Source organism: Aquarana catesbeiana, linkage group LG02 (genome assembly GCF_042186555.1).
Source record: "Aquarana catesbeiana isolate 2022-GZ linkage group LG02, ASM4218655v1, whole genome shotgun sequence".
NCBI lineage: Eukaryota > Metazoa > Chordata > Amphibia > Anura > Ranidae > Aquarana > Aquarana catesbeiana.
In genome coordinates, this window is record NC_133325.1 from 396,348,426 (window position 1) to 396,373,349 (window position 24,924).

General features: G+C 39.7%; 1 protein-coding gene across 4 annotated transcripts in view; it reads left to right on the top strand.

Moving 5' to 3' along the window:
• BCAS3 (BCAS3 microtubule associated cell migration factor) overlaps nt 1-24,924 on the top strand; it is a 1,663,284-nt gene that overhangs the window by 919,127 nt on the left and 719,233 nt on the right. For all 4 annotated transcript variants that reach the window (XM_073615250.1, XM_073615251.1, XM_073615252.1 and 1 more), the window contains one exon: nt 1,413-1,513. In XM_073615250.1, the coding sequence (XP_073471351.1) occupies nt 1,413-1,513 (101 nt within the window). The remainder of the gene's footprint in view (nt 1-1,412; nt 1,514-24,924) is intronic.

Sequence of the window (24,924 nt, forward strand, 5' to 3'; positions counted from 1 at the left end):
AAAGCACAGATTTGTAAGAAATACAGAAGTACACCAAGATTCAAGCAATACCAGAAAGTACATGTGGGTCTTCAGTTTAGACAGTATTTGTTAGATTTCAGCATTAAGGGTTTTGGTTTTTTTTTAAAGTAAGATCTGCTGGTTAGGGACAGTTCAAATTAAAGCTGAACTCCAAAAAAAAAATCTTAACACACAGGTGAACTATATAACTGGGAGCTGTTTTACCTGCCAGAGAAATTGTATTTTTGTAAATCTGTGTGGTTCCTCTCTGATATCCCCTCTGTCTGCTATCTAACCAAATCTAGAGCTCTAAGCCGACACAACAGCCTCGCAGGAGACAGCCTGCCCCTCTAGAAAACAGCAGGTGACTCATAGGGGTTGATTTACTAAAGGTAAGGTCCCTTTCACACTTGCACGACCTGAAAGCCGCGTGACTTTGTTGAGACGTGACTTGAAGCAATGCCTATGTAATCTTGAGGTCTATGGACCTCAAGTGCCATTATAGTCGGACCAAATTAGTGCAGAGACTACTTTGAAGTCGCACAGATATGTATTGTACTCATTGGAAATCATGGGGTATGACTTGCCATGTGACTTTGTCCGAGTCGCAGGAAAAGTTGCACAAGTACGAAAGTGGAGTAAATAGACTGTGCAATTTGGAAGGTGTACTTGCCCGCTTCAAGTGCAGTTGCTCAAAAGCTTAGTAAATGAGGTAAAGCTTCACTTTGCAAAGAGTACCCAATCACATGAAAAAAAAAAAAAAACAATGTTGCTTGCACATAATTGGATGATGGAAATCAGCAGAGCTTTTGCTCATTTACTAAACTTTGGAGCAACTGCACTTTGCAACGTGCACAGTCTATTTGCCTTTAATAAATCAGTCCCAATAGCCTCAACTCTGTATGTTTTTCTATGACAGTGTTTAGAGTTCCTTCCCTCCAATCAGCTTTCAGATTACAGGGAACTCTGTGCTTTAGCTCTGCAGTGTGTGTGTGGTGTCAGATCCCCACCCCCTTTTTTCTCTGCAGCTGAGAAAAAATATTTGATCTGTGTGTTTTAGAAGGTTGTACAGAAGAAATAGCTGCAGATAATCAGGTACAACGTATGTAGGAGGATTTGTTTAATCTCTCTTATCACCTAAGGCTGGTCACTTCACTTCACTGGGTATATGTATAGGTTTACAACCACTTTAAATTACACCTTCTTTTACATGGGTTTTTCCTATCCCACTTTTTTTTCCTATCCCACTTTTCCCACTGTTTGCATTTAGAAATACATTTAATGATGTTTTATTGAACACATGTTAATCTGTGTCTTTTAAATCTGTCTGGAGTTCAGGTGTAATGACTTGTTCGTTTTCTTTATGGCTAAAAAATGGCTCTAATCATGCATTCTAAAATCTTGTTTTTCAGTGGTTCCTCCTGGAAGTCCTGGTCCCATCACACGGCATGGTTCCTATGACAGCCTAGCGTCAGACCATAGTGGTCAGGAGGATGAAGAATGGCTTTCACAGGTTATAAATAAAATAATATAGTCATATTTTGTTGTAAGGCTATCAGATATTTAAAACTAGTGTGTCTGAGTGTTGCGTTTGACAAAAATATAATGCAAGATATTTTGTACACTGCTTATGTTTCTATTTAAGGGGGAGAGAGTTTGTTGCAAAATTTTCAAAAGAAAACATGCTATTTTTTTTTTTTTTTTCCTGACGGGCCAGTTTATTGGGCCAGTAAAATATTGTAAAGCGAATGCAAGTTTTCTTCAAGACAGCCAACAAAGTCATGCATGGTGCACACATTTCAGATGTACACTTCACTCTTTTATACAGTGGGGACGGAAAGTATTCAGACCCCCTTAAATTTTTCACTCTTTGTTATATTGCAGCCATTTGCTAAAATCATTTAAGTTCATCATTTTTCCTCATTAATGTACACACAGCACCCCATATTGACAGAAAAACACAGAATTGTTGACATTTTTGCAGATTTATTAAAACAGAAAAACTGAAATATCACATGAGACTGAAAAAAATGTAGGTGTGGCGCTGTTCTGGCTGAGTGGGTGATTGATGGTAAGCCCACTTTGATAAGATTAATTAACAGTGGTATGTGAATAAATCTGAATGGTGTTGCAGCTTCTGATGGCTGTTTAGCAATGTGATTCCAATAAACAGAGACCGTAATTCATTGTGTTACTAGTATTCCATATGTGAATTGTTCCTGTGAATATACTAATATTCAGTTTGTATGTGGACATGTGCCCAATGTGACATGCCGAGCATAAATTAATAGAATGTGAATTATGAATGTGATAAAATGTATTTGAATGGTGTAATGCTCTGTACACACGATAGGATTTTCCGATGGAAAATGTTTGATAGGACCTTGTTGTCGGAAATTCCGATCGTGTGTAGGCTCCATCACACATTTTCCATAGGGATTTCCGACACACAAAGTTTGAGAGCTTGCTATAAAATTTTCCGACAACACAATCCGGAAATTCCAATCATGTGTACACAAATCCGACGCGCAAAGTGCCACGCATGCTCAGAATAAATTAAGAGACAAAAGCTATTGGCTACTACCCCATTTATAGTCCCGACGTACGTGTTTTTCGTCAGCGCGTTCAGAATGATCGGATTTTCCGACAACTTTGTGTGACCGTGTGTATGCAAGACAAATTTGAGCCAATATACGTCGGAAAAAATCCATGGATTTTGTTGTCGGAATGTCCGATCAATGTCCGACCGTGTGTACGGGGCATTACAGCCTCTGATGGCTGTTTAGTGAAGTGGTTGTAGTGACCAAATTCTTTATAAAATATGCTAATGTTCACCTTTTGTTATATATAAAAAAGGTGACTAGTATAACATACACTGCATAAATAAATCTGAAAAAAGTGCAAGATGCAGAAAAGTGCTTAGTGAAAAGAAATATGCTAATTAGCGACAATAAGCTAGTTAACAAAGTGACTTGTGCTAAAACAAAAACCAAAAATACAAAGAACCAGTCCTTGTTGAGAAAACAATATTGCTTTTAAAGGTCTTATTATATAAAAAATTGAAAAAATGAAAAAAGAAGGGAATTAGTCCTTCCGAAATGGACAATATTGTTAGAAACATGTCTTCTTGTTCAAGTACTGGCTTGGTGATAGTGCTTAATCGTGCTCCTAATGTGCATACACTCACCGGATAGCCTCACCCCAACAGGGGTATTGCGTGATCACAGTATTTGCCACTGTGTAGCAAGTTTTGGCAGCTCTGGTTCGTGTCTTTAATGTTGCTTATCGATTGTAAACATGTGGAAGAGAAGGGATGCCCATAGCGTAAAAACGTTTTAAAAGCTTTATTTTATATATAAGCAGAGTGGTTACTCACATTTTTATAGTTAGTATAAGCATGAAGGAATCAAAAATCAACTGTAAAAGCCGTCAGAAAATGTCCTGTGTTCGTCTGGTTGGAGGTGACGCAAGATGTTTGTAAGCCACGCCCTGCGCGTTTCGTCATTGGACGTCAACAGGAGCATTGACGTCCAATTTTCACACCTGGATTTGTGGATCCTCTGCCATTCCTCCTTGCAGATCCTCTCCAGTTCTGTCAGGTTGGATGGTAAACATTGGTGCAGCACCCCATATTGACAGAAAAACACAGAATTGTTGACATTTTTTGCAGATTTATTAAAAAAGAAAAACTGAAATATCACATGGTCCTAAGTATTCAGACCCTTTGCTGTGACACTCATATATTTAACTCAGGTGCTGTCCATTTCTTCTGATCATCCTTGAGATGGCTCTACACCTTCATTTGAGTCCAGCTGTGTTTGATTATACTGATTGAATTTGATTAGGAAAGCCACACACCTGTATATATAAAAGACCTTACAGCTCACAGTGCATGTCAGAGCAAATGAGAATCATGAGGTCAAAGGAACTGCCTGAAGAGCTCAGAGACAGAATTGTGGCAAGGCACAGATCTGGCCAAGGTTACAAAAAATTTCTGCTGCACTTAAGGTTCCTAAGAGCACAGTGGCCTTCATAATCCTTAAATGGAAGATGTTTGGGACGACCAGAACCCTTCCTAGAGCTGGCTGTCCAGCCAAACTGAGCTATCGGGGGAGAAGAGCCTTGGTGAGAGAGGTAAAGAATATCACTGTGGCTGAGCTCCGGAGATGCAGTCGGGAGATGGGAGAGAGTTGTAGAAAGTCAACCATCACTGCAGCCCTCTACCTGTCAGGGCTTTATGGCAGAGTGGCCCGACGGAAGCCTCCCCTCAGTGCAAGACACGTGAAAGCCTGCATGGAGTTTGCTAAAAAACACCTGAAGGACTCCAAGATGGTGAGAAATAAGATTCTTTGGTCTGATGAGACCAAGATAGAACTTTTTGGCCTTAATTCTAAGCGGTATGTGTGGAGAAAACCAGGCACTGCTCATCACCTGTCCAATACAGTCGCAACAGTGAAGCATGGTGGTGGCAGCATCATGCTGTGGGGGTGTTTTTCAGCTGCAGGGACAAGACGACTGGTTGCAATCGAGGGAAAGATGAATGCGGCCAAGTACAGGGATATCCCGGAGGAAAACCTTCTCCAGAGTGCTCAGGACCTCAGACTGGGCCGAAGGTTTACCTTCCAACAAGACAATGACCCTAAGCACACAGCTAAAATAATGAAGGAGTGGCTTCACAACAACTCCGTGACTGTTCTTGAATGGCCCCGCCAGAGCCCTGACTTAAACCCAATTGAGCATCTCTGGAGAGACCTAAAAATGGCTGTCCACCAATGTTTACCATCCAACCTGACAGAACGGGAGAGGATCTGCAAGGAGGAATGGCAGAGGATCCCCAAATCCAGGTGTGAAAAACTTGTTGCATCTTTCCCAAAAAGACTCATGGCTGTATTAGATCAAAAGGGTGTTTCTACTAAATACTGAGCAAAGGGTCTGAATACTTAGGACCATGTAATATTTCAGTTTTTCTTTTTTAATAAATCTGCAAAAATGTCAACACTTCTGTGTTTTTCTGTCAATATGGGGTGCTGTGTGTACATTAATGAGGAAAAATAATGAACTTAAATGATTTTAGCAAATGGCTGCAATATAACAAAGAGTGAAAAATTTAAGGGGGTCTGAATACTTTCCGTTCCCACTGTATACTATACTTGATACTAACTTCACAGTTACTAGCAAACTTATCTAGGTGCAAAAAAAGTTCTATTCATTTTGATAGAAAGTATCAGCATTAAAAAGTAACTAATAACTTTTTTGTTAAAAAAAGAAAAATGGCAATGCGTGGTTTCACTGCTATTATCATATTAATGCATTTTTTTCTATATTAAATTTACACTATATTATCAAAATTCTTGGGACGCCTGCCTTTACGTGCGCATGAACTTTAATGGCATCCCAGCCTTAGTCCGTAGGGTTTAGTGTTGAGTTGGCCCACCTTTTGCAGCTATAACAGCTTCAGCTCTTCTGGGAAGGCTGTCCACAAGGTTTAAGAGTGTGTCTATAGGAATGTTTGACCATTCTTCCAGAAGCACATTTGTGAGGCCAGGCACTGCTGTTGGGCGAGAAGGCCTGGCTTGCAGTCTCCACTCTAATTCATCCCAAAGGTGTTCTATCGGGTTGAGGTCAGGACTTTATGCATGCCAGTCAAGTTCCTCCACCCCAAACTTGCTCATCCATGTCTTTACGGACCTTGCTTTGTGCACTGGTGGGGAGTCATGTTGGAACAGGAAGGGGCCACCCCCAAACTGTGCCCTCAAGTGCATTTGAGAGGTCAGGCACTGATGTTGGATGAGAAGGCCTGGCTCACAGTCTCCGCTCTCACTCATCCATGTCTTTATGGACCTATATGCACTGGTCTAAATCATTTGGTGGAGGGGTGATTATGGTGTGGGGTTGTTTTTCAGGGGTTGGGCTTGGCCCTTTAGTGCCAGTGATGGAAACTCTTAAGGGGTCAGCATACCAACACATTTTGGACAATTTCACAATCCCAACTTTGTGGGAAGAGTTTGTGGATGGCATGGATGAGCGAGTTTGATCATGGATGAGCGAGTTTGGTCAAACATTCCCATAGACACACTCCTAAACCATGTGGACAGCCTTCTCAGAAGAGTTGAAACTGTCATAGCTGCAAAGGGTGAGTTAACTCAATATTGAACCCTATGGACTAAGACTGGGATGCCATTAAAGTTTGTGTGCGTGTAAAGGCAGGTGTCCCAATATCTTTGACAATATAGTGTATATCTGAGTTTTGCTTTTGGTAGCATGACCAAAATATTTTATCTAGTATAAAAATTAGACAAAATGCATAGGTGATCACAAGGTACTTATCTGTGACCCTCATCTCAATGGATAGATAGAAATAAAAAAGTAGAAATAAAGGGAAGATTGGCATACCAGATTGCTTTAACATTTAAATACTATTGTGGGGTAACAATTTGTAAGGATGAAACATAACAAATTGCCTCTATTGTATTCTATATCTATGTACATTTTTACCCATAATTCACGCATATTTCACAAAAGATTAAAACGTTTTTATTGAATTTAAAAAAATATGAGGGCTTGCTCACACCAGCTGCTGAATTGCAACGCGATGGTTGGTGTGTGGTGTGGTCTGGCTGAGATTAGTGCAGTGGTGATGTTTACTTTTTTCTAAACAAGCTTTGATTAAGCCCGGCTTCACACCTATGTAAATTAGATGTGCGTTTCCGCACATCTAATTCGCATAGCAGGTTCACATATCTCCGGGGCGGCTGCGGTGCGCACTGCACAAAAATGCTGTGCGTCTTTGGCTGCGTTTCAGGGCCGAATTCAGGCATAGAATCGGCCCTGATTCGTCCCTGAAACGGTGAACAGGGACGCACAGCACTCCTGTGCGGTCCGCAGCGCATTATGGTGTGAACCCAGGCTCAGTGTCACACATATATTTCAAAAAGTTCAATTGCTAGACGCGTGGTGCATGCATTATTTTTTTTCAGCACACCGCCACAGGGGTTATTTTGCCTTGTCACGCAGTGGGACTGCGCTGGAGTAGATGTCCAACACAGCCCTACCACATATGGTGTGAATGCTAAGTGTTTGGCAAATGCTATGTGAATCTTAGGGGAAAATTTTGGGAAACTGACCCCTTCATGTACATATCAAAATTGAAACTGAATGCTACTGACAAGGAAGCACATCCACATTTTCTAAAAAATATATACAGTATCTTTTTTATTTCTGTACTTCTAAAGCCCATACAAAATGCATTCCTCTGTGATCTCACATTAAAACCTTTATCATATCTCTTCTTAGGCTTCTCTTCTAATATGTCCTCTCTGGCATTGATTAATATGTGTGCCTCTTATGCCTCTTTGAGCAGATGATGTTCCTTGGGTAAAATAATAAGGAAATGCTTTTGCTAAAGTAAACACCTTTATACAGTGCAGTACATAGTGCTAGTTTCCATTTTCTATGGGAACTGCCGCTCTTTCAAATTCTAATGGACTGTCTATATGGGGTGAACAAGATACACTTAGCCATTGCTGTAGGCAGCATGTAGGCGGAAATGTAGTCTTTACCCAAAGAACACTTAATTATATTTTCTTTAAGGGTTTCCTATAAAGTTGCCTGAGAATCCTGCATTGCTGCAGCAAATATGTTGGCTGTAATTGTGTTCTCAGACAGGAAAAAAACAAAATATAAGAAAAAAAAACCAAGAAGTTAAACTGACCTAATGTCCTTCTCACAGGAGAATGTTAAGAACTTCAAGCCTCAAAAGTTTATCATAACATGTCACTTTATTACAGGCAAAGTGCTGTATACAGAGAGTTACTGTGATTTTTAATAAAACAAATTGATGGCAGTAGTTCTCAGAAAACATCCTGAGGCGTTTAAAATCAGACTATGAATTTGGTATGGCTGGAGACATTTTACTGTTTTTAACTTTTTCAGACTTTTACAGAAGCTTTTCAATATATTACGTTTTTTTTTTTTCCCCTCATTTTTTCTATTAGTATTTTATATAAACCTGTATTTCCTGATTCTACATTACAGGTTGCAGGCTTCTTTAAATCCTTACAACTAGGTTATATGCAGCTACCTTTAGGTGATTGGACACTGGCAAAAAAAAAAATGCTAGGACCTTTCCCATACAACCCCCCCATCTCCCAGCTAGCCTACGTTTTTGGCTAGTGTCCTTAGGTAGTAAATGAAGCCTCATTCAAGGTGATAAGGGGTACCATCATCCTTAAATATGGATATTGGAAAGAGGGAAAGTGCCTGGAGATGCTCCAAACATATTCCTATAGCACTAAAAATTCCAGGACTATCTCTGTACCCAAGGATTGAACCAGTTAAAAGGACAATTAAACAATTTATTAGAAAATAGACAAGGTTAAAAACAGTTGGTACAAAGATACATACACTGTGCACAGAGTATCATGCACGGTAATGAAAACAAGTAATGGACACATAGGTCCTAATACAAGAAAACTTGGGTCCAAGATTAATCTAGTATGTATTGCTACTCAAGTGTATGTTACACTCAAATCTACCAATTCTTGAAATTTGTATAATTGTTCAATGTAGATGTTTTCTGACTGACCCCTCCTGAAGAAGCGGTGGATACCGCAAAACATGTAAAGGACTCCGTCAGGATACACATCTAAGTTTTCTTGTATTAGGACCTATGTGTCCATTACTTGTTTTCATTACCGTGCATGGTACTGTGTGCACAGTGTATGTATCTTTGTACCGACTGTTTTTAACCTTGTCTATTTTCTAATAAATTGTTTAATTGTCCTTTTAACTGGTTCAATCCTTGGGTACCGAGATAGTCCTCGATTTTTTAGTGCTATAGAGTATGTTTGGAGCAGCTCCAGCACTTTCCCTCTTTCTAGTGTCATTAGATGATGGAGCTCTTCTTTCTACTGAGATATGCATTCTTTCCAATATAGAGGTTTTTTCTTTCTATGAATTTTTGTCCATGGTGATTCTTATATCAGAAACTGGCTGCACCATAGACACATCATCTTTTCTATAGCTTCTGGATCGGTTGACTCCTTGGTAGTACCCATTTCCCATCATGCTTGCCACAAAACTGGCTAGCTGGGAGTAGTAGTAGGGATTATATTGGGAATTTACCAGCAGTTTTTTTCCAGTGTCCAATCACCTGAAGGCATCTGCAGATAACTCTTCATTTTAAAGCCTAAGTCCTATTAAACCAATGGCCAAGCCTATTCATGCATTTTCAATAAGGTATTTCTCAGACCAGTTTGTTTAAAGCTTTGGAATGAATTGGGATAGATTAGAACTTCTTTCAGGTATGTATTGCTGTCTGCGTCCCCATTAGGGAGATAATATAAACCTGATGGATATTTAACCCCCTTGACTTCCAGATTTAAATAAATAAGAGTTCAAATATAATCAATATATGTAACACATGATTGTACATAGCATAATTCTTAAAGGAGAAGTAGGGCCAAAGCTCTTTTGGTCCTACTTCTCCTGTGGGTCAAAGGAGTGCACTTAGTTCTGTACTCCTGTGACCCAGATTCAGCCTACAGTGGGCTAAAGTTTGCCCTCACCTGACGTCACCAGTCAAGACTCTGGAGCGATTCTGACATTAATGTTGGGATCCACCAAAATGCCTGGACCAGCAACTGGCTCAGGCTCTCAGTGGGCCGCTAAGAGTCTGAGCCAGCTGCTCCCACCCCCTGCACAGCCTGGTGCTCCAGTGAGCACTGGAGGAGCAGAGAGCCATTTACTGACAATCAAACGGCTCACTGCTCTCTGAAGACCTGAGAACCAAGCGATCAAAGACCACTGGTCGCTCGGTTCTTGGTCTTCAGAGAGCAGCAGGAGACAGAGGCAGCAGTGGACTGTTGATAAATAAAACAAGTTAAAAGAAGTTGGTTTGTTGCATGTAACCCATTGGAGAGATTTCTCCATGACCTCCAATTTTAAGCCTAAGTCCTATCTGATCTAAAGGACATCTTACATTATTGCATTATACTAGCATTAAAGATTACCTCCAACAGTCCATGCCTGTTTCAGTAAAATAACTCTCAAAACAAGATAGGTGGTAAACAGTTTGGATGTTACGGCATGTCAAGTGTCACCTTTCATTTTTTAACATCCTCTAGGACAATAGCAGTATAATGAAACAGTATATATTATACTGTATATTAACAACAACCTTATTCTTTCCCCTAAATACTCCTTTAAGTGAAAAATAAAAATAAAAGCTGTATCTGCTAGTCTGTTTTTATTGTATGATTTACTGAAAAATGTAAAAATGCAACCAAATCATTTTTACATTGCCTTCCTTTCTTCACTTAGCTTAATCCTCGCTTTCTTCCACCGTTACTCGACCCAGTACATTATATACATTACTTACTTGACAGCCATCTAGACTAATCTGACCACAGAACAGGAGTGAATAAACACACTGGAAGTGCCAACTGTAAAGAGCTGCAACTTCCAATGGGCGAATTGAAAAGTTTTATTCTTGCCAGCGCTATCCAGCTCTTTTCACTATACTTGTTTTTTAGCTTTCTTTCTAACATTATACGTATGTCATCAAGGCTAACAGAATGCGTTGAGAAAGTCTGCCCTTCACTTCAACCTTTCAGTTAGAATAGTGGGTAATGTGTGTTGTCAGTGTGAAGTAGATACAATATGTTTGTCCTGCACACAACAGGAGAGTGAATAGGAACATCTGGCCATAGCCTCGATTAAACTGCAAAGGCATCTGTTTACCTCTTGGCTCTGTGACACTGATGGTTCTGAGCTTAAAATATACAGGATGCTTTATCTGTGGCCTAATTTGCACTGCTTCAGAGGTATGGGCTATGAAAGAAGCTGAAATCTCTTTGGGCAAACCAAGGAATGGTGAGAAACAAAAGGTAGTAGGAGAGAGCCTTCTGTATGCTCGGAGCCTTCAAGGCTCATAAATCCAGCAGCATATTCAAAATTCTTGCCTGGAGATGCTAGGATCTAAGGGAATAATGCATAACTGGAGGGAAACAAATGTTTCCACAGGCACTGTTCTTGTGCAATGTGTATGTACTAAGGCAGGTGTCAGGTGTTGACACAAAGCAACATGCATTATTAGAAGTAATGGGCACAAGGAGTTATTGTGGACTGTTCAGTGAGATATAACTACAACTGACATTTGAATTTGTTGAGAACACATTTTTCATGCTACATTTTAAATTTATTCTGTCCAATGTATTGAGATTGAATAATGAAATACCTGGGCAGTCAAATACCCTGGTATCATCTGCATGCCTGATCCCATGAGCAGTTATGAAAAGGGAATGTGGTCCTCAATAACAAATAATGGCTGTGCTTCTGACATATATACTGCTAGTTTGCCAAAAGAATTGGCGTGTCTGAGAAAATTACTGGGCTTATTTGAGTACCTTCAAGTTCTTCATTTTCACTTAACATGTTTTAATAAAAAAAAAAAAAAAAAAATATATATATATATATAGAGAGAGAGAGAGAGAGAGAGTTGTGCTCATAAGTTTACATACCCTGGCAGAACTTATGATTTCTTGGCCATTTTTCAGAGAATATGAATGATAACACAAAAACATTTTTTTCCACTCATGGTTAGTGTTTGGCTGAAGCCATTTATTATCAATCAACTGTGTTTACTCTTTTTAAATCATAATGGCAACAGAAACTATGATAATAAATTAAGAACAAATTACCCTGATCAAAAGTTTACATACCCCAGTTCTTAATACCATGTATTGCCCCCTTTAACATCAATGACAGCTTGAAGTCTTTTGTGGTATTTGTGGATGAGGCTCTTTATCTTATCAGATGGTAAAGCTGCCCATTCCTCTTGGCAAAAAGCCTCCAGTTCCTGTAAATTCTTGGGCTGTCTTGCATGAACTGCACGTTTGAGATCTCCCCAGAGTGGCTCAATGATATTGAGGTCAGGAGACTGAGATGGCCACTCCAGAACCTTCATTTTATTCTGCTGTAGCCAATGACTTAGCGTTGTGTTTTGGATCATTGTCATGTTGTCCAAGTACGTCCCATGCGCAGCTTCCTGCATGATGAATGCAAAAATGCAAATGTTAACCCCTTCCTTGCCAGTGACAATTACACAGTAATCAGTGCATTTTTATATCACTGATCGCTGTATAATTGTCAATGATTTCAAAAATGTGTCAAAGGTGTCTTATGTGTTCACTATAATGTTGCAGTCCTGATAAAAATCACAGATCGCCGCCATTATTAGTAAAAAAATAATAATAATAAAAACGCCATAAATCTATCCCCTATTTTGTAGACGCTATAACTTTTGTGCAAACCAATCAGTATACGCTTATTGCAATTTTTTCTTTTTTTTTACCAAAAATATGTAGAAGAATATATATCGGCCTAAACTGAGGAAAAAAATTGTGTTTTTTTTAATAAAAAATGTGGGATATTTATTATAGCAAAAAGTAAAAGATATTGTGTTTTTTCAAAATTGTCGCTCTTCTTTTGTTTATAGTGCAAAAAATAAAAACTGCAGAGGTGATCTAGTACCACCAAAAGAAAGCTCTATTGGGAGGACGTCAATTTTGTTTGGGTACAGTGTTGCACAACCGCGCAATTGTCAGTTAAATTGACGCAGTGCTGAATCGCAAAAAATGGCCTGGTCATTGAGCAGGCAAATCTTCCGGGGCTAAAGCGGTTAAGATTGCTGTTCAAAGAAAGCATCAGCTGATGTAAATCATGCCTTGCAAAAAGAAGCTCTCTGAATATATACGCTCAAGAGTAGTTGATCTGCATAAGGCTGGAAAGGGATATACAGCCATTTCAAAGTGTATAGGAATCCATCAGTTGACAGTTAGACAAATTGTCTATAAATGGAGACAGTTTAGTACTGTGGCTACTTTTCCTAAAAATGGGCACCCAGCCAAAATGACTCCCAAGGCACAATGCAGAATCCTCAGTGAGGTAAGGAAAAACCCTTGATTAACAGCTAAAGGCTCAAATACCTCAATGGTACTGACAATCATTGTTCATGCATCTACCATACGTAGGTCTTTAACCGGTTCCCGACCGCTGCATACGTCGACAGAATGGCACGGCTGCGCAAATGGGCATACCTGTACGTCCCTTTGAATTTGCCGCCGTGCCATCGCGTGCACGCCGCCGGCAGCGCGCGCACCCGCCACGATCTCCGTGAGTAGGATCAAATGAAATGTAGGATCAAATGTAATCTAATGTAAACAAGCATTTCCCCGTTCTGCCTAGGACACACTTAACCCCTACAGCGCCACCTAGTGTGAACCCCTTCACTGCCAGTCACATTTACACAGTGATCAATGCATTTTTAATCGCACTGATGGCTGTATATGTGTGAATGGTCCCAAAAATGTGTCAAAATTGTCTGATGTGTCCGCCATAATGTCTCAGTCATGATAAAAATCACTGATCACCGCCATTACTAGTAAAAAAAAAATTATTAATAAAAATGCCATAAAACTATCCCCTATTTTGTAGACGCTATAACTTTTGAGCAAACCAATCACGCTTATTGCGTTTTTTTTTTACCAAAAATATGTAGAAGAATACTTATCGGCCTAAACTGAGGAAAAAATTTTTTTTTTATTATATATTTTTGGGGATATTTATTATAGCAAAAAGTAAAAAATAATGCGTTTTTTTTTCAAAATTGTTGCTTTTTTTTGTTTATAGCGCAAAAAATAAAAACTGCAGAGGTGATTAAATACCACCAAAAGAAAGCTCTAATTGTGGGGAAAAAAGAACAGCAATTTTGTTTGGGAGCCACGTCGCATGACTGCACAATTGTCAGTTAAAACGACGCAGTGCAGAATCGCAAAAAGTTCTCTGGTCTTTGGCCAGCCAAATGGTCCGGGGCTGAAGTGGTTAAATAGACAGGGTGTCCATGGCAGAACACCGCAGAGTAAACTGCTGCTCTCAAAAAAAAAAAATTTCTGCACGCTTGAAGGTTGCCAAAGAACACCTTGGCAAATCACAATGCTACAGGGAGAAAGTTTTGTGGACTTATGAAACAAGAGTTGAATTCTCCGTGAAGCATACTCAGCGCTATGTGTGGCACAAAAAGGGCACATCTTACCAACATGAATACATCATCCTAAAGGTGAAGTATGGTGAAGGGAACATTGTGATTTGGGTTTGCTTTGCTGCCTCAAGACCTGGACCACTGCCATCATCAAGGGGAAAATTAATTCCCAATTTTACCAAAATATTCTACAGGATAATGTCAGGGTGGCAGTCCGCCAGTGTAACTTAATAAAAGTTGGGTGATGCAGCAGGATAATGATCCTAAGCATTGAAGTAAGTCCACTACAGACTGGTTTCAGAAAAAGAACATGCACCTTTTGGAATAGCCCAGTCAGAGCCTAGACCTTAGCCCATAGAGATGCAGTGGAATGACCTCAAGGGAGCCGTTCACACCAAACATTATACAAATGTGTCTGAGCTGAAACAGTTTTGTAAAGAGGGCAAAGAGAGCTGCGCTAACCTTATTACATTCAATTGATAAATGTGTGTGTATATATATATATATATATATATATATATATATATATATATGTGTGTGTGTGTGTGAATAAGTTGTCCATATAGATTATCAAATCCATTGACCAAAAAATTGTAAAGGGAAGTGCCCCTTTAAGTGTTCATCTTTATATTCTCACAGGAACCAAAGGGTCATCTCAGCATTTAGTGGACAATAGGCCAGGATATCTGGTAGACATAGTTCAACCAATGAGTAACCTATCCATTACCAATTCCAATGGACTCAGCCCTGGGGTATCCAGCCAAGGTCCCCAAAGATTTTCAATTTTTCGGGGGCATCCCCTGTGCTGGTAGATGTATTTTTCCAATCTGAGAGTTTTCCCCCTACAATGTACCCACTCTTTGTGCGACAGAGAGTCAGTAGAATTGCAGTACCAAAGCACCACTCTTCTGGCTTGAAAGAGAGCTCTAGCCACAGCTTCTCTGACATGAATAGTTAGTTGGATAGGAAAATTTGAAAATCTTTGGGGGCCTTGGCTGAATACCCCAGAGCCATTGTAATCAGTGATGGATAGGTTACTCATTGGTTGAACTATGTCTACCAGGTATCCTGGCCTATTGTCCACTGAATACTGAGTTAACCCCTTGGTTCCTATAAGAATATAAAGATGTCTGTTTGGCTTTTTCCCGCATGGCGTGTGATCCCTCCATGGGCTTTCCATCTGGTAAGCATGTCTTCTATGTGGTGGAGGTGCACTGGTTTGTCGTAGTGTGACAACATTCATTTAATTGTCACAATGAACACTTAAAGAGACACTTACCTTTACAATGTTTTGGTCAATGGATTTGATGATCTATATGGACTATTCACATATATTTTTGCACATTTGTTCATTGAATGTAATAAGATTAGCACAGCTCTTTTTGCCCTTTATTTGTATTTCTGTGTGTATCTCACAGTAGAGCTGCAGTTTTAATTTAATTGTTGATTTAAAGCTCAATATGTGTTAGCGCGGTAATTTCCCAATTTTTGTATTTAGTTTTGTAGAGAGGAATGGTCAAAAAATTCCTCCTGAACTTGCAATTTTGTTCTAGAGCTACTGAAAGTCCTTGCTTGAAGTCATTGCTGCCAAAGGAGGTTTGACCAGCTATTATTGTACTTAAGCCCACCATAGGTGGTTTTTAATTGTGGTCGGTTTCTGCTGAGCCAGCCAAGATTTGAATCATGTATAGGACAGGTTAAATGTACCTAAGTTGATCAATTGATCGATCAACTTGGGTACAACCAGCCTGTTGGATTTTACATGCGATTATTGTTAGCGGCTGTTATATAATTTTGGCTTCCCCAACCCTGACTGACTGTGTTGTTGGGGAAATCAAGTGATTTTTCGCTTCATCTATGGCAGACCTTACTTTTTCCTTCATCACTGTGAATGTTTTATGGGGTGTTTAATAAAGACATGAGAAATTAGAATAGTTTGTGTGTTATCAGCTTAAGCACCTTGTGTTTGTCTGTTGTTGTGGCTTAAATGAGGATCAGATCACGTTTGATGGCAAATTACGGCAGAAAACCATTTCATTTGAAGGAGTGCACATACTTTTTTCTTGCCACTGTAAATATTCAGTTGTCTCCAAATACAGTTATGCGAAAAACGAACTGCACCCCATGAAATTACATTTTTAACATACTCCAACAGGCAAACATATCTTCTTTCATACAGAGTTTACTAATAAAGAGGATATACTTAAGCAAATGACACATAACATTGACATATTTGGGTTAAAGCAAATATACTATTCACTTTGCAAGGCAAGTTAGACTGTGCAAGAAAAATTTCCCCAGAGCTTAGCAATTGTGGTGAAATATGGAAAAGTAAGCCAAATTAACTCATGTCCTGCCACTAACCTGTACCCCAATTCCCTAAAGTGCTAACATAAGCTGCTGCAGGTACCAATAATGTGTTTCCACATCAAACAATAACTAAAATAATAAATACAGCTGTGCTGCTCAAAAACTCAATATCAATATCCACCTCAATATATCTATGAATATATCAGGAAAGTGATAAAAAACCATATAACGTAGCAAATTTAGCGTAAAAGAATAATAATGCAAAACACTGGTATATATCACAATTATATATGTTTAACCATCAAACATGATATGCAAGTGCTCATTTCAAGCTCATACTGTACATATACACAATCATATCATGATATTTATAACAAACCATAAAAAACTGTCCCAAACATCAAACATCTGTGACACAGCAACAATGCTGTAAGATTGACAAGTCCCCGAAAAATTGTAAACATTTTTCATTCTGTGCTCACTCCACAATCCTTGCCTTTGACCCAATGCACTCCAATACAACAGAGTTTCACCACCACACACAATGCTCACTCACCTCAGGGTATGATATACAGTGGATATAAAAAGTCTACACACCCCTGTTAAAATTTCACCACCTTTAATGTGACCTATAAACTGTACAACTCAATTTGAAAAACAAACTGAAATATTTTAGGGGGGGGAGTAAAAATAAAAAAACTAAAATAATGTGGTTGCATAAGTGTGCACACCCACTTATAACTGGGGATGTAGCTGTGTTCAGAATTAAGCAATCACATTCAAACTCATGTTAAATAGGAGTCAGTACACACCTGCCATCATTTAAAGTGTCTCTGATTAACCCCAAATAAAGTTCAGCTGTTCTAGTAGGTCTTTCCTGACAATTTCTTAGTCGCATCCTACAGCAAAGCCATGGTCCGCAGAGAGCTTCCAAAGCATCAGAGAGATCTCATTGTTAAAAGGTATCAGTCAGGAGAAGGATACAAAAGAATTTCTAAGGAATTGGATATACAATGGAACACAGTGAAGACAGTCATCATCAAGTGGAGAAAATATGACACAACAGTGACATTACCAAGAACTGGATGTCCCTCCAAAATTGATGAAAAGACGAGAAGAAAACTGGACAGGGAGGCTGCCAAGAGGCCTACAGCAACATTAAAGGAGCTGCAGGAATATCTGGCAAGTACTGACTGTATGGTACATGTGACAACAATCTCCCGTATTCTTCATATGTCGGGGCTATGGGGTAGAGTGGTGAGACGGAAGCCTTTCCTTGCTAAGAAAAACATCCAAGCCTGGCTAAATTTTGCAAAAACACATCTAAAGTCTCCCAAAAGCATGTGGGAAAATTTGTTATAGTTTGATGAAACCAAGGTTGAACATTTTTTGCCATAATTCCAAAAGATATGTTCGGTGCAAAGACAACACTGCACATCACCAAAAGAACACCATAACCACAGTGAAGCATGGTGGTGGCAGCATCATGCTTTGGGGCTGTTTTTCTTCAGCTGGAACAGGGGCCTTATTCAAGGTAGAGGGAATTATGAACAGTTCCAAATACCAGTCAATACTGACACAAAACCTTCAGGCTTCTGCTAGAAAGCTGAACATGAAGAGGAACTTCATCTTTCAGCATGACAAGGACCCAAAGCATACATCCAAATCAACAACAGAATGGCTTTACCAGAGGAGGATTAAAGTTTTGGAATGGCCCAGCCAGAGCCCAGATATGAATCTGATTGAAAATCTGTGGGGTGATCTGAAGAAAGCTGTGCACAGGAGATGCCCTCACAATCTGACAGATTTGGAGTGTTTTTGCAAAGAAGAGTGGGCAAATATTGCCAAGTCAAGATGTGCCATGCTGATAGACTCATACCCAAAAAGACTGTGCTGTAATAAAATCAAAAGGAGCTTCAACAAAGTCTTAGTTTAAGGCTGTGCACACTTATGCAGCCATATTATTTTTTTCCCTCTACCTAAAAGATTTCAGTTTGTAGTTCAACTAAGTTGTACAGTTTATAGGTCACATTAAAGTCTCAATTTGTCTCAATTTTTTTACATCACAGAAACCTGACATTTTAACAGGGGTGTGTAGACTTTTTATATCTACTGTGTGTGTGTGTGTATATATATATATATATATATATATATATATATATATATATATATATATATATATATATATATATATATATATATATATATTATCTCACAAAAGTGAGTACACCCCTCACATTTTTGTAAATATTTTATTATATCTTTTCATGTGACAACACTGAAGAAATGACACTTTTCAATGTAAAGTAGTGAGTGTACAGCTTGTATAACAGTGTAAATTTGCTGTCCCCTCAAAATAACTCAACACACAGCTATTAATGTCTAAACCACTGGCAACAAAAGTGAGCACACTTGAGTGAGTGAAAATGTCTGAATTGGGCCAAATAAGGCATTTTCCCTTCCCGGTGTCATGTGACTCATTAGTGTTACAAGGTCTCAGGTGTGAATGGGGAGCAGGTGTGTTAAATTGGTTTTTATCACTCTCATACTGGTCACTGGAAGTTCAACATGGCACCTCATGGCAAAAAAAACTCTTTGAGGATCTGAATAAAAGAATTGTTGCTCTACATAAAGATGGCCTAGGTTAAAAGAAGATTGCCAAGACCCTGAAACTGAGCTGCAGCACGGTGGCCAAGACCATACAGCAGTTTAACAGGACAGATTCCACTCAGAACAGGCCTCACCATGGTCGCCCAAAGAAGTTGAGTGCACATGGTCAGCGTCGTATCCAGAGGATGTCTTTAGGAAATAGACATATGAGTGCTGCAGAGGTTGAAGGGGTGGGGGGGTCAGCCTGTCAGTGCTCAGACCATACGCCGCACACTGCATCAAATTGGTCTGCATGGCTGTCGTTCTAGAAGGAAGCCTCTTCTAAAGATGATGCACAAGAAAGCCCGCAAACAGTTTACTGAAGATAAGCAGACTAAGAACATGGATTACTGGAACCACGTCTTGTGGTCTGATGAGACCAAAATAAACTTATTTGGTTCAGATGGTGTCAAGAGTGTGTGGCGGCAACCAGGTGAGGAGTACAAAGACAAGTGTGTCTTGTCTACAATCGAGCATGATGGTGGGATTGTCATGGTCTGGGGCTGCATGAGTGTTTCTGACACTTGGGAGTTGCAATTCATTGAGGGAACCATGAATGCCAACATGGACTGTGACATACTGAAGCATGATCCCCTCCCTTTGAAGACTGGGCCGCAGGGTAGTATTCCAGCATGATAACGACCCGAAACACACCTCCAAGGTGACCACTACCTTGCTAAATAAGCTGAATGTAAAGGTAATGGATTGGCCTAGCATGTCTCCAGACCTAAACCCTATTGAGCATCTGTGGGGCATCCTCAAACTGAAAGCGGAGGAGCGCAAGATCTCTAACATCCACCAGTTCAGTGATATCATCATGGAGGAGTGGAAGAGGACTCCAGTGGCAACTTGTGAAGCTCTGGTGAACTCCATGCCCAAGAGGGTTAAGGCAGTGCTGAAAAATAATGGTGGCCACACAAAATATTGCCACTTTGGGCCCAATTTGGACATTTTCACTTAGGGCTGTACTCACTTTTGTTGCTAGCGGTTTAGACATTAATGGCTGTGAAAATAAATAAAATACAGGGATTTCCGCGCTCACAGACTTAGGTGTGCAGCCTCCCCTTACACAACCCTACTAGAGGGTAGCTAATACTGAAGAGTTTTTACAAAAAATAGGGGTAAGTGGCGCTACCTTTTTTGGGGTATCTGGTGTGAAAAATAGTGCTAAGTGTGTCATTAAGAGCGAAACCGCTCTAAAGGTGATCCATAACTCAAATGAAATATAAATATAATAAATATACTACTGCATAAATGTGTCCCCACCTATTTGTGAAAAAGGGGAATCTAATCTCCAGAGATCCCCTTTGAGAATATGTGTATCAAACCAGTTGGTTGATCATACGTGAACTAATATAAAACATATACATATTCTCAAAGGGGATCTCTGGAGATTAGATTCCCCTTTTTCACAAATAGGTGGGGACACATTTATGCAGTAGTATATTTATTATATTTATATTTCATTTGAGTTATGGATCACCTTTAGAGCGGTTTCGCTCTTAATGACACACTTAGCACTATTTTTCACACCAGATACCCCAAAAAAGGTAGCGCCACTTACCCCTATTTTTTGTAAAAACTCTTCATTAATGGCTGTGAGTTATTTTGAGGGGATAGCAAATTTACACTGTTATACAATCTGTACACTCACTACTTTACAGTGTAGCAAAGTGTAATTTCTTCAGTGTTGTCACATGAAAAGGTATAATAAAATATTTACAAAAATGTGAAGGGTGTACTCAATTGTGTGAGATATATTTATAGATATATCTATCTATATAAATATATATAGATAGATATATCTATCTATATATATAGATATATAGATAGATATATCTATATATCTATATATATAGATAGATATATATAGATATATATATCTATATAGATCTATAGATATATATAGATATATATAGATATATATCTATATATATCTATATCTCTATATAGATATATATATATCTATAAACTATGCAGGTCCCTTTCAATCATGCTGGTGGCTAGAAGTGGTATCCACAGAAGAGGAAAATCCCCCAATGGTGTAGCTAATTTTTATTTGCAATCATTAAAAAACAATTAAAAAAAAACATAATAAAGCACACACATAAAAAAAGAGTCATAGACTCTATCACAGCATAGAGAAATACAGTATAATATCGACTTTTCATTTTGGTTCCGAACTGGAAGTGACGACACCTGGCTCTTCCTCGAATGTGGTATTGCAAGTTCTAGTACATAACTTCTCCTTTGAACTCAAGCATTTCTTCTTAAATACATAAGCATGGGTTAGTGTTCTTAAGATTGCAGAGGTTTTTCTCACTAAATTGAGATGCCATGCTGGTATAGTGTATAAAAAAACAAAAAAACTGATAGTATAACTGCAAAAACATAGTGGTCAAAAGCTTTGGATACAAAGGTCACAAATAATATATACAATTTTTCTTGTACAATTATGTCACAAAACTGTTATATACTACTGAGGTAAAATTGGGAACCTCTGATGGAACTAATAGAAATATATTACACACTTTTTGTAGTAAAAATGTTCCTTTCAGCTATTTTTCATTATTGTTTTATGTCCTTCATACTCTGTGAAGCTCTTTTTAAAGGAAACATGTGTATGCGCTGTTATACTACATGTAACCATAGCTTGCACAAACCACAATACTATTTACTTTCTAAAATAGTATTCATTAACATTCTGTGTTATATATGAATTTCTTGCATATTAATAAAAAATATTTAAGTCCCTTTCAAATTTGAATATATTTGCTCAGCTGTGTCAGTTTAATAGGAAAAAATGGAGAACTAAATGTAAAATAAACTGAACTTAATCTTAGGGGCTTAAAAAATGTACACCATGATTTTCTAAATCTGGCCAACATAATTGTATGTAGTAGCAGAATGTGTTGACTTTTAAAACTATAAGATTGTAGATCAAAAGTGCTCCCATTGTGCATTTCCATTTACAGTCAGTCAGTGGCATAAGATGCAATTGGTAGGTGAACATAGACTACATAGCCCTTTTATGCATAACATAGGGCCCCTCTTTGAGACCTATAACCCCTTTGCCAAAATACTGCCATAATGTTGTCCATGTTGCTTATCTTTTTACACTCCTGCCATTTAACCAATCACCTCTGCCCCAGTATATACCTTCAGCACATACTGGTCAGGTTCTAGCCTTACTACAGCACTCTCCCCATCACCAATTAAAACTCATCTTATACCTATATTTTCTTGTTTGGTCCTCTTTTTTTTAAGAACACTTTTGTGTAAGAGCATAGGTTTCTATCTCTGGAAATGAGCATGACATGGAAGTAACAGGTCTTATTGCCACGACAAAGCCATAGGACTGTCTGAGTCCTCACTATGTGTTAGACCCATAGAACTGGGTGATAATTTGAAGCACTCAGCAAGAGAAACTCATAATCCTGAAGCCTCACAAGTGGACATATGTAGAATTTATTACATAACCCAAAGGGGAGTGAAGCTTTCCTTTTAGGCCATAGTCTTTTACATTAAAGCAGAATTCTAGTTACCAAACAAATTGTTGCACCCCATCCTCCCCCATCCTCCTCAATCCTCCCCCAAGTCAATGTGCTGTAACATTTTTAAATCTTAATTGTTTATGTGTACCTTTAATTTTCTTACAAAGTGACATTTACATCGCCACTCCATGTTCAGTCTTTACTACACTGTAATGAGCTGTGGGCATGGAGCAGTTGTGGACAACCCCACAAGCACTATGTGTCCCATTAAACTTTGAAAATATGCTGCTGTCGACATTCAATGGCAGTGGCTCCAGCAGCATTGGATATCTTCTTTAAGGTCCTGAGAGTTAAAGTGAGGTAGTACAGAAATCTGCATAGATAAAAAGGCATAAATACAAACAATACTTCCAAAGTTCACGTAGAAAAACTGAGTGGATAAGTCAGGAAATGCATATCATAGCCAAAGAGTAATAAGACAGGATTACAACAAATACGTACGATCTTAATGCTAATAATTATTGAAATAAAGATAAATAGGACTTGTGATGGGAGTCACTTTGGGCGGGGGGCTTATGGAACCCAGAATCCCTTGGAGAGGTTGGGAAACCCTTGCTTCAGCTCCTCATGCATTGCCTATGTCTAAGTTATCCTGTGTCTATTAGGAGCACATGGTGACCAAGAACCCCAGTCTGATCTGTACTAATCGGACTCACTGTATAACCACACAGGAATGTTTTATATATATATAATATACATTGTATATTGTCTCATACTGTTGTGGACTCTTTGCTGGGTTGTTTGGGGTGTGGCTGTATTTGTGTCTGTCGGCCTTGGGAGAAAAGTATTATGGGATGTGTATGTGTGTGTGCTGTGAGGAGAGAGGGGGGAATTCCTCCAACAGCTCTCCCTGTTGATTGGACAGTCTACGCCACCCTGAATGCAGGGGGGGGATTGTCCTGAGTGTTACCTCTGTGTACCTGTGTTTCAATAAACAGTTCATGTTCCAGCTTTGTAACTGAGCTAGTCTCGTCTGCTTCTTGGTTACAATATTCAGCTGAAAAATCTGATATCTGAAGTTCCAGATTGGAGGACGCAGTGTACTGAGGGAAGCACTGAAGTGGAGCGCGATGCGATGCCATGACATTGGTGGCAAGCAGTGGGATGCTTCCTGCAGTCTGGGACATCTAAACCGCCACCAAGATCCAAGGTCCAGATAGCAGACTTCGGTCATCCCAACGGAGATATGTATTTGGCATCAGAGTTGCAAGGGCTGCTGCGGAGTGCCCTTTCAGCAATCCCCAGGTCTGTGTCTGCGGATTAGTACCTGGAGATCAGGCAGCAGATTCGGGTGCAGATCTGGATTGGAGCACTCAAGGTCGCTGGTAGACACCAGGGCAAGTACTTTCCAACCCCAGAGCAATGAGCCAGTGACCAACGGCGTTACGGATGCCATTCGTGGAAGAGCGGCCCCAGGACCAATGGGTGCCGAGTTGGACAGGCTTGTCCAGCAGGAGATAGAGCTGGACAATCGATATCGGGCTCTTCAATTGCATGCAGAGCAGGGATATATAGGGGAGACAACAGAATGCTCTCCAGAGAGATATGACTTTGGCGGGTCTGGATTGCTGTGGGAGAGCCTTACAGATGGTTTAGATTTGGGCTATGAAGGGGAACCTACTCTTGAGTACCTGTGAGAATACAGAGAGGTTATGCTTAGTCTTGCAGGGGTCTCAGGGCTTAAACTGGACCTGGAATATTTGCTAAGGAAGGAACAACATCTGGAAGGGGCATACAGGGAACTGCTAAAACACGTCCAGAATTAGCAGCAGGAACTCCAGAGATTGCCATCCCCAAAGCTGAAGTGCTGATAACAGGGAAGAGCTTTGCTAACCTCTGCCCAGCACCGATAACATCTTCTGGGTTCTACAGACAGGAGATGGGGAACCTCTATCCCCAGACACCAGTTCCAGAGACTGGAGATTTAATAGACTTCTCTGCTGAGGAAGAACAACCTGGTGAGCCTCCAGCAGAAGAGCTGGCATCAGGGCCAAACATCACTGAGCTCTGCCCAGCACCAACAGCAGCTTCAGGCTCCCAGAGAGAATAGGAAGTCAGCCTTTCTCCCACAACACTGACAGAGACATGGAATTTTCTGCCAGCAGCATATATGAAGTTACCAGAAACTTCTCCAGCTGAAGCGCTGACAACTGGACAGAGGGTCCAAGACCTCTACACTACAACTGCGGCAGTTCTGGAGGCCCAGGGTGAGAAGGTGGCAGTCATTCCCCAGCAGCAGATCAAGATCCAGGGGGAGAAGGGAGAGGAGGTGTTCGTCCTCCTTCCCCAACGGTCAGCCAGGGTAGAAGAAGTGGTCTTTCCTCTCACGCAAGGATCCGTGCACCTGGGAGACAGTACCAGAAACATGTTGTC